The sequence below is a fragment of the Berghia stephanieae genome, chromosome 12, assembly GCF_034508935.2.
Source record: "Berghia stephanieae isolate SIO BIC M18660-M18661 chromosome 12, UCSD_Bste_1.3, whole genome shotgun sequence".
Classification (NCBI taxonomy): Eukaryota; Metazoa; Mollusca; class Gastropoda; order Nudibranchia; family Aeolidiidae; genus Berghia; species Berghia stephanieae.
Window position 1 is genome coordinate 4,138,055 of NC_088371.1, and position 11,046 is coordinate 4,149,100.

Here is an 11,046-nt window from a genome sequence, read left to right on the forward strand (position 1 = left end):
ACTATCAACTGAATGAGGCTCGAACCCAGGACCTTCTGATTCGAAAGCCAGTGCCGTTACCACAAGACCACATAGCCGCATTTATAGGTAGTATGCGCTTGGCTAAGAAGCTCACAACATTATCATCCGGAAGTATAACAGATCAACATACAAAGCTCTGTGTAACCTTGAACGTTTATAGTCTGGATAATACAGTTAAGTGAGAATTATTCATAAACGTGGATACCAAAAAAAAAAAAAAAAACAAAAACAAAAAAAAAAAAAACAAAAAAAAAACAAAAACAAAAAAACCAATAACAAAGACCCGAGTGACGTCAACTTCATTCTCTCTATTCTAAAAAAAGCATACAGACGTACTTAGCTTCATTGACATTGTTTGAGTGATCATAATTAATAATCAAACTGTCTGTTTAAAAAGACTAGCGTTCTATCCAAAGGGTAGAGCGCATTTGTTACTCTCCGTTATAATATGAAACATTGTGAAACAGGCGCAACGCGTTGAGCATAGCATGGTACGCCGATGGAAATACTTTATATAGAAGGAACGAAATTGACGTCACTCAGCTCTGTGTTTTTTTGTTTTTTTTTTAGACAGTAATTTTCGTGATTCGTGTTCACCGAATGATATCCGTCAGAATCTGTAAAACATCCTAAATATTTTGTCTCTCGTCACAGATACACAAGGCGAATCCATCCACGCATTTAAGCCACAACATCATGGAGACTGAGAACCTAGACGTGTCGGTGTCGCCCTTGGTCAAGTGGAGTGTGCTCTTTGGGATATTCTTGGTTCGCACCCTGGATTGTGTCCCCTGGCTCTGGGGTAACCTGTCTGTATACGTCATATCCTACTACTACGCTGCTCACGAAGACGTATATACGAGTGTACTCACTAACTGGTTCCTCATTGTCAACATTATTGGTAATGAATATGTCTGTCTCACTGTCTGTTAACGGTGTTATGTCGTGATGTTGTTGTTTTATTTTAGGGTTTTACGGCGCCTGAGATATTTTAACCGTAGCCATCGTTATGTTATAGCCTGATACTGAAATCCAAAAGGACTGGCAGTTTGACGTCATTATTTGGTTTTTGCACCGCCTAGTGAGTTGTCGTCAGTAGAGCTCATGAAAACAAGATATTTCATTGGTTGAACTATTGAATACAACTCACGATTTGTTTTCTTTTGTGGCAAAAGACTGTCATTTTGACGTCATTTTTTGGTCAGTAGCAGGCTGCCCTTGGCTAAAAGTTCATAACATTGCCATCCGGAAGTATAAGGAACCAACAAAAAAACTGTGAGTATCCATCAAAGTTTATAGTCAGGTTAATACAGTTCAGTGAGCATTACTCATAAACGCGGATGGTAAAAAACAATAACAAAGACCTGAGTGACGTCATCTTCGAACTATATATAGATAGAATGCGCTTGGCCAAGGAGTTCACAACATTGCCATCCGGAAGTATAACGGACCAACACACAAACTATGTGTAACCATGAACTTTTATAGTCTGGTTAATACAGTTTAGTGAGAACAACTCACAAACGCGGATGGCAAAAACAATAACAAAGGCCTGAGTGACGTCATCTGCATACTATCTATAAGTTAACGATGGCTACGCTTTAACCCTTTCCTTACCAACTACAGGAAAATCGTCACATTCGTTACGAGACAACCAACATTTTTCTTGTTCAAATTTTATTTTCTACATCATCAAATGTAAAGAAAATGAACAGTGTGTTGTCGAGCACGTTTTACTAAAGAAATTCTGTATCGCAATCGCAAGAACTTACTGCTCTTGTGCTTGAGTGATAAAAATATATATTTTTGTATTAGTTGTTGGATTTGAAGTTTTGGGGAAAATCCTGAAAATGCCTGGTAAGTAGAGAGTTAAGGTCCTATCAGCGCCAGTAAAAAGAAAGAAAATGGGATAGTAAAAATAATCCAGAATTACAGTTAATTTAAGCACCCAAGAAAAGTAAGACAAAGAGGAATTGGTTCCAAAAATAACGGATGTAGATTCCATGAGCATTCCATCAACTTTGTTTGAGATCATTTAAAAGTCTCATCCAGACACCAGCACATGATACCACGAAGAAGAACACACTTAAAAGTTTACATGATATGTTCAAAACAAAAAATGTAACTATTTTTACATATCAGAGAGATGATATACAAGGAAAAAATATCACCTCCCAAAACATGAAATGTGAAAAGGTTCTAGCCAGCATGCAAAATAAAAAGTACCAAGCTGCTCGTTGCTGGGCGGACGTGACATCAGACTATTGAATCTATTGCGGCTACGTTACGGCTATGTGGCCTTGAGGTATGACACTCGCTTTTGGATCGGAGGGTCCTGGGTTCGAGCCTCGCTCGGCGCATGGCTGAGTCCTTGGAAAAAGGCACTTTGCTCACATTTTCTCACCGTACTTAGGTGTAAAATGAGTACGGGCCGTTAACTGCGTTTACTCTGTCCGAAAATTGTAATATCGCCTAACAGGCGTCATGTCACGTCCTACTTGTTAAGTGTTACTGTTGGCCAGGGACCCCTTGTAAAGCGCTTTGAGCACACGTTTAGTGGATATTGCCCTATATAAAAGATCAAGTTTTTAAAAAATTCACCCCGACACAATAACGCTTTGAGTGTTAACATATTATAGCCTGGCACTAGAACCCTTGATTTTTGGACTTGCAGTTTGACGTCATTTTTTAGATTTGTGCAGCGTCTAGTGAGTTGTCGTTAGTAGAACTCAAGGAAACAAGTAGCAGAGGGAATTAAGGGCAAAAAATAGCTCTATTGTGCAAACGAATGATGAAAGCATGAAACTTTCAGGGATTGTAAAGCACGTCAAGGGCTACAAAATGTGATAGAGAAGCACTTCCAGCGATGTCTGTGAGCCAAGAAATTAAGTAAATAAAAGTCGATATTTTTAAATCGGCAACAATATTTATCATGGCGTCCGATATATGAATGCGACATATCATTGTGACAAACACGAAGCGGCGCGAAGGTAGAAGCAGGGTGGAGGGGTGCGGGTCGGTGGAAATAACCGAATCGGCTGACAGTTTCCAAAAAGTTATTTTTAGAATAGGCCAATACTAGGGCTGGCCGTGGTGTTTGAAGGGAAACATAAAACGTAAACCGGTGTTGACTCATTTTATAACTCTTTGTTAGCATGGATTGGTATTGATATAATTATATTACTATACACAGTTACATAGAATTATTTCATCGATTGAAATGTAATGGTGGGGATGTTCTCTCTCGCTCTCTCTCTCTCTCTCTCTCTCTCTCTCTCTCTCTCTCTCTCTCTCCCTCTCTCTCTCTCTCTCTCTCTCTCTCTCTCTCTCCCTCCCTCTATTTCTCTCTCTTTCTCTCTTTCTCTATCTCTCTCTCTCTCTCTCTCTCTCTCTCTCTCTCTCTCTCTTTCTTTCTTTCTCTCTCTCTTTCTCTATCTCTATCTCTCTCACTCCCTCCACCACCACCACCACCACCACCACAACCACCACCACCACCGTGCTTTAGGCGTTGATCATTGTATGTAAAGTACTGTATTAATTATGGCTTTACCTATGAAAATCACACACGAGAAATGTATTTTCTCACCTTGAGATATGCAAATCGTATATATGCACATGCTAACAAAACAGATTGTGCCTTAGGTGAATGACTAGTTGATAAAATTGTGTTAACGTCATTTAGGTCATACAACCGCCAAAAAGTTGGACATAGAAGAACCCCATTAGTGATAAATTAAGTAAACATATTTACGCAAACATATTATATAGATAGTACCTAATATTGAACATTGGTTTATTTGGCTGTTTTCATGCACGATGGCAAAAATTATTGGTTCAAATGACTGGAAAAAGTGTTTGATTTATGCCAAATTGATTCATCTGAAAAGTTGATTTGTCCAGCTAATTCTAAACTTCCAAACAAGGACCAAGGATATATAACCTTTCTAGAAAATCTAAATTAATACAATTCGTTAGCTGATAGCAATGTCAAAACACATCTTAATGGAACTCTTGAAGAATTGAAATCGAACAATGCAAAATGGCATCGGTCTTTCGAGTGAAATATAACTCTAATGCAATTAAAAGCCTCCAAGACAAGAAAAACAAAGAAGAAAAGCATGAATTTAGACTAGAAGCGAACATTACAATATCCATCTTTGAGTATCGAATTGCCAATTGAAACAACACCCAGAAGAAGTATCAGGGAACCATGTCAAAAATCAGAGAAGTTGAAATCAAACAGGACAAAGTGTTTTATATATCAAAATAAGCGGCCAGGAAGGATCCATGCTGTAATGACGAAGGACATGGAAGATAAGATACTTGCTACAGCAACTTTGATAAAAGATATTACAATGATCAGCTACATCGATGGTGGTGATTTAGTAGCGAAAGAGGCACACTACCATAAACTCTGCCACATCAAATACATGAATAAGGGTAGAAAATCGAAGACTCATCATATGAATGGAAAACATTCAGCTCCTGATGAAAGTTTCGCTTTCGCAGCAGTCGTGTCTTATGTAGAGGAGAACCATAATGCAACCCACCAGTTGTCAAAACTTATTAAGAAGTTTAAAAGTGAGTGCACCACAAGAGGCTGTGGAAATAACTATGCACACCCCACCCGGTTCAAAGAGCGGCTTATGGGAGTCTTTCCAAGCATAGAATTCTATTCTTCTGGACGAAATACATATGTAGCACACGATAGCAAAGTTGCTGCGTTATTAGTAAAGAATCAAAAGGAACAAGCAGATGATAATGCAATGTCTTTGTGGCGTGCAGCAAAAACTATCCGACAAGACATCATTCGCAAATGCCCGCAAACACCAACACAATGGGACATCGGGATTGGAAGTCAAGAAGGCGCAGTGCCTAACTCCCTGTTGACATTAATCAAAATGATTTTGGTTGGATCGTCTCCTTCAGAAAAGTCATTCCAGGCATCAAGAAAGCCTATCTATATCACAACTTATTGTGTCAAATACCAAAAATAAAAATAAAACCGGGTCGACTTTTCAAAAAAGACAATCGCAGATCAAAGAGACGCCATTACCGTTGTATGTAAGTATTTTTTTATACACACATACAAGATCAAAGAAGATTATTGACACATTATTTTCGCTAGGGTTGTATTCCTCATATAAACGTATGTTGTCATTGTCATCGGATATCGCATCAGCAGCTGAAAATAGATTCGAAGAGGAAGGAATTCTTTGCCCAATCAATCTGAAGAAAGAACTTTTTACTGTTGCTGCTGTTGATAACATTGATTATAATCCAAGCTCAACAACTCACAAAACTCTGTCCACGGAACAAGTATCTCCATGTTTCAGCAACCTACGAATGATGAGTCCGGTGTTGATCGAGAAAAGTTGAATATGAATACTTCTGACGTCATTCACACAGACAGCAATGTTTTGTCGGATTTTCTAAAGGTCGTCCAAGAAATTGCATTTGGAGTTAAACCAAATATACTTACAACAAACACTGCTCCATCGAACATTATTTCAAACATGACAAATGACCCTTATATGTCAGAAGAAACGGACTGGCTACAACATGTTTCATCAAATTACTTGGAACAGGATGTAAAAACTTGGGCTGGATTTCATTCTGAACGCCCTTTGTCTCATAATGTGCCGAAATTCATCAGTACAATGCTTCCCTTGTTGGAAGAACAAGCAAACAAAGGAAACCAAACGTCATTATGGATCATCACGTCAACCAGCTCGAGACCTTTACTGTCACTATGTACGACAAAGCATTAGATTGCACAGGTGTTAATGCAGCAAGAAAATATATATTTTGCCAAAAAGGTCGTGCATTAGAGAGACTTCCTCCCACAAGAAGTGCATTACAGCAACACATTAAACGGGCGGCATATCAAGCTGGCTATGTTTTGAGCTCTGCAACAGAAAAAGATCTTGTACTATCATCACCTCTGGAATGGGGCTGGAAAATGGACGGAGGAAAGCTCTTACCATACTGGTCATCACAGCCGGAAGTATCCAAAGTGTGCCAACAACTTGTCAAATGTGGCTGCAAGAAAGGATGCACGTCCCGATGCAAATGTTTGCGAGCCCGCTTGCCATTACCATGCACAGACTTATGTCGATGTAGAGGATGTCATATCATAAACAATTAGGTAGGTTGAAAATGTAATTTGATTATAAAGGACTATAAGGAAAAGCCAAACAAATAAAAGCCAAGCAACTTTGGTCAGACTTAACTCTTGACTTTAAACAGTCAATATCAGGTCTCAAGGTAGTTAGCATTAGCTTGGAAGCTTTCCCCGTCCGGGAATCATTGTAAAGTGCTTTGAACAGTTTGGTGGATATTGCGCTATATAAAAGCTCACAGGGTTCTTTTTTTCATTGTAAAGCCACATGAATATGGAGTTGGCCGTGGATTTTGTACTGTGTAATATAATTTTCATGATTTTATTCATTTTCAAATAATATTTAATTTCGCCCTATTTGACGCTGTTAACACATGCCCCGTTGAAAACAAACATCCCTAAATCTTTCAAAATGAAAGCTATAAGATAGGGAATATGTCTATGGTTGATATACAACAAAAAGTACGAGAGAAAATATGGTAATTTCGCAACATAATTAATATGTTCAGTACTAATCAGTAAGAGGGCGAATAGAATTTCCTCGATTATTCCCCCTGAATTTACTAATGTTTATATAGTAAAATATAAAATGCTTTAAAACCAACTTTTTTTGTAAAATGTCAGAATGCTTCTCTATCAGATTGTGTTCTTGGTGGTATAAGGTACCTGTGTGCCAATTTTCATGCTTTCATCACCTATTTGCACAATTATACCTAAATTCCCCCTGCTAAAGTGATTCCCTTGGTTGAACTATTGAATACAACTCACGATTTGTTTTCTTTTGTGGCCAAAGACTTGTCTTTGACGTCATTTTTTGGTCAGTGTCAGGCTATAGATAGTATGCAGATGACGTCACTCAGGCCTTTGTTATTGTTTTTGCCATCCGCGTTTGTGAGTTGTTCTCACTAAACTGTATTATCCAGACTATAAAAGTTCATGGTTACACAGAGTTTGTTTGTTGGTCCGTTATACTTCCGGATGGCAATGTTGTGAACTCCTTGGCCAACCGCATTCTATCAATAAGTTCATGATGGCGACGTTTTGATGGTTGGTTGTATCATGTTAAAATACTGTGATACATTCTTAAAGATAGAACGATATTGACGTGATTCAGCTCTTTCTTATTGCTTTTGCCATCCATGTTTATGAGTAGTTCTCACTAAATTGTATTTATCAGACTGTAAACGTTTAGAGAGAGAATCCAGTTAGAACGAATCATCCATCCGATGGTCTAAAAACAATACAAAGAACATCAATTTTAAAAAGGGTTTCTGACCGTAGCCATTGTAAAGTTATAGATAGAAAGCGCTTGGCCAAGGAGTTCACAACATTGCCATCCGGAAGTATAACGGACCAACACACAAACTCTGTGTAACCATGAACTTTTATAGTCTGGTTAAATCAGTTTAGTGAGAACAACTCACAAGCGCGGATGGCAAAAACAATAACAAAGGCCTGAGTGACGTCATCTGCATACTATCTATAGCCTGACACTGACCAAAAAATGACGTCAAAATGCCAGTTTTATGCCACAAAAAAAAAAAAAACAAATCGTGAGTTGTATTCTATAGTTCAACCAATGAAATAACTTGTTTCCTTGAGCTCTACTAACGACAACTCACTAGACGTTACACAAACCTAAAAAATGACGTCAAACTGCCAGTCCTAGAAGGTTCTAGTGTCAGGCTATAGATAGTATGCGCTTAGCTAAGAAGCTCACAACATTGCCATCCGGAAGTATAACGGACCAACAGACAAAACTGTGTGTGTCCACGAACGTTTATAGTCTGGTTAATACAGTTCAGTGAGCATTACTCATAAACGCGGATGGCAAAAAAAAAACAATAACAAAGACCTAAATGACGTCATCTTCGACCTATCTCGATGGCTACGGTCTGATGCATAAATTATCGGCGTTTTTTCGATTGAGCGTAGCCATGGTTATGTTACGAAGGCCACCTATTGAGGCACTAACGACAAATAATTGGCACCTAGATAACCACGCCTCTCGGACAGTCTTCGTAATGCAAACAATGGCAGTGATTGGTAAACGCAGCAAACCCCACAGGTTTTACTATCGATGGTATGTGCAGTATGTGTAAAGAAATACCCACTGTTTTAGAGCTTGATCAATAGATAGATCGAAGTTGACGCCACTCCGGCCTTTGTTATTGTTTTGTCCATCCGCGTTTATGAGTAATTCTCACTACACTGTATTAACCAGAGAATAAAAGTTCATGGTACACAGAGTTGTTTGTGTTGGACCGTTATAATTCCGGATGACAATATTGTGAGTTTCTTAGCCAAGCGCATACTATCTATAGAATCAACACAGAAAACTTGAACTTCTATAATAATATGATCGAGAAAATGCTATAATGACTAGTCACGCATTTTCGCTATAAAAAACAAAATAACAATGATCCGAAAATGGTCGATATCATTCACGCTATTGTTTAAAAAAAAACAATCAACTATGTTTGTCCGAGCACGTGTGAATGTGTGTCACCAATTCCATGTTTTGATTGGTCAAAAATCTACGGGTTAATTCCCAATGGGATTTAAAAAGAGAAATATTACATACAGTTTTGTTGATGCTTGCTTCATTGATTAACTTGTCTATAATTAATTTATTCCTCAGTATTCAATCTTGGAATGCTAGTCTCAGGACTCCTTGGTCGAAAGATTGGAAACATCTCACTTATATTAATTGGAATCGTTCTCTACAACGGAGGACTTTTTCTAAGCTACACATCTCTATATTACTCCGCCATAGCCATGTTTATAACACTCGGCGTGGTCACAGGGTTTAGCGCCGGATTAATTCAAGCCGCGCAACTCGAACTGATAGTCCGCTGGACAAAGAAGTACCACGGACTAGCGACCAGCAGTATTCTATCTACAAATATCTGGGCTTCTGTAGTAATGAATGTAGTCGTGACTTGGATTGTAAATCCAAATGATTTACAGTCAGATTCTACTGTAAATCGATTGGCCGTATTTACACAAAAAGAGTTGATAGATAAAGTGCCACTTTCTTTATTGAGCTTTTCCGTCTTGTCCACTGTTCTAAATACAGCTGGGTTTCTTTTACTTAGAGACCGACCGGGATGTAAAAGTATATTTACGGAAATGTTTTTGTATCTCAAAAGAAGGATATTATATTCAGAAAAATTGCCAATTCTGAAAAAAAATATATCACAGTATAATCATTCTACATCGGAGCAACATATGCAAGATGCCGAACATACCCATCCCATTCGAGCAAACAGTAGCAGCATAGCAGGAGTAGATGATTCTAATTGTAGTCCCGGTAGTGCCAATGTGATAACCGGAAATACGTCATCCTCTGATGTCACCCCCAGAGAGAGTTTGAGGAGAAAGGAATTTTACACCCTTTGTTTTTTAGTCACAACTCAAACCTATGGGTTTACCTTACAGAATACTTACTATAAAACTTTCGGGCTTCCTTATATACTGGACGATCATTTCCTAACGGCGATAGGAGTTGTCATCTGTGCAGTCACCCCATTTTTTAACTGGTTATCCGGCTTTTCTGCTGACAAATTTGGAGTGAAACCGACGATTATTGTAGTTTCGACTGTATTCTGCGTTTCGGCTAGTTTGTTTTACCTAACACCCTTCAACAAATGGGTGTATCTTGTCTCTTGCGTGATATACGGCGGTTCTGTGATGGCGCTCTATTGTCTGACCGTCTCGTGTGCCTTAACACTTTTCGGCCCCATCTATTTTACGAGTATTCTTGGGTTGGTTTTTACCATCGGCATTTTATTAGCCTTCATAGGTCCTCCAATTGCACAATGGCTGCTTGCCACGTATGGATGGTTCTCCTTGTTCATTTCACCGGCTGTTCTAGGGTTTATCAATGTCCTCGTGATGATTTGGGGTCTGCCAGAGGAGAATTAAGGCTAAGATTTCATTATAAGATATTGAATTTTGCCTAAATCATTGGTATTTTGACCTAAACCACTGATATTTTGGCCTAAATCACAGGAGGGGGGGGGGGGGGGGGTTGGGACCTAAATCACGGCGAAGAAATCCGAGGATTTTGCACTCAGATAAGAAGCCACCCCTGAACGGATTTCATCATCACTGGCATAATGGTTTCCTCTGAGGTGTTCTTCAAGTCTATGAATTTTTTAAAAAGTCTCTAGGAACAAGATCAGGATTATAAGTATAAGGGGCTGTGGCAAAATCTCATTGAACCAAAATCTTTCAAGTGCTTTTTGGGTTTTTAAGCTTGTGTAAATGCTAACGGTGCAAAACATGAAGAATTGTTGCAATTTAAGGCCTAACCCTTTGAATGCATGTGTTATAATTGTTCAATATCTCCAGGTAAAGTTCTGCTGAAAACGTTCAATCCCCCATCACCGCCGCGAAAAAATGTATTCTCTACTGTCTTCTGACACTTTTCTACTCACTTCATCTCTTGTTGTTACCAACATAAGTGCCTGCGCCACTCACTTTTCTGAATTAAAAATTCACCCCATATACTGGAGCATACTCATTGTCTCAATTGTTTCTATGTTATATGTTTGTGTTGAGAATACTGGCTATTAAGCTTAATTGCTGGCCAACTAACTTCGCGGAGGTTGTGTGTGTTGGACCCGCGATCTCAAGTAGTCGGTGAGAGAGAGCTCGAGTAAATGAATGACCTGAGTTAGATACGATTTTTTTTTTTTTGGGGGGGGGGGGGGGGGGGGATCGTGGATAGCTCATACGGTAGAGTCACGCTCTCGCCGGCCAGGCGGGGTTGTCGTACCAATAAGGTCGCGGGTTCACCCCCATCACCGCCGCGAAAATGTTTTATTCTCTACTGTCTTCTGGCACGTTCCTACTCACTTCATCTCTTGTTGTTACCAACATAAGTGCCTGCTCCACTC

General features: G+C 39.0%; 1 protein-coding gene across 5 annotated transcripts in view; it reads left to right on the forward strand.

Moving 5' to 3' along the window:
• LOC144957710 (uncharacterized) overlaps positions 1 to 10,656 on the forward strand; it is a 94,311-nt gene extending 83,655 nt beyond the window's left edge. For all 5 annotated transcript variants that reach the window (XM_078889084.1, XM_078889085.1, XM_078889087.1 and 2 more), the window contains exons 2-3: positions 676 to 922; positions 8,784 to 10,656. In XM_078889084.1, the coding sequence (XP_078745210.1) occupies positions 676 to 922; positions 8,784 to 10,069 (1,533 nt within the window). In that variant the 3' untranslated portion in view covers positions 10,070 to 10,656. The remainder of the gene's footprint in view (positions 1 to 675; positions 923 to 8,783) is intronic.
• Positions 10,657 to 11,046: the final 390 nt, after the last annotated feature.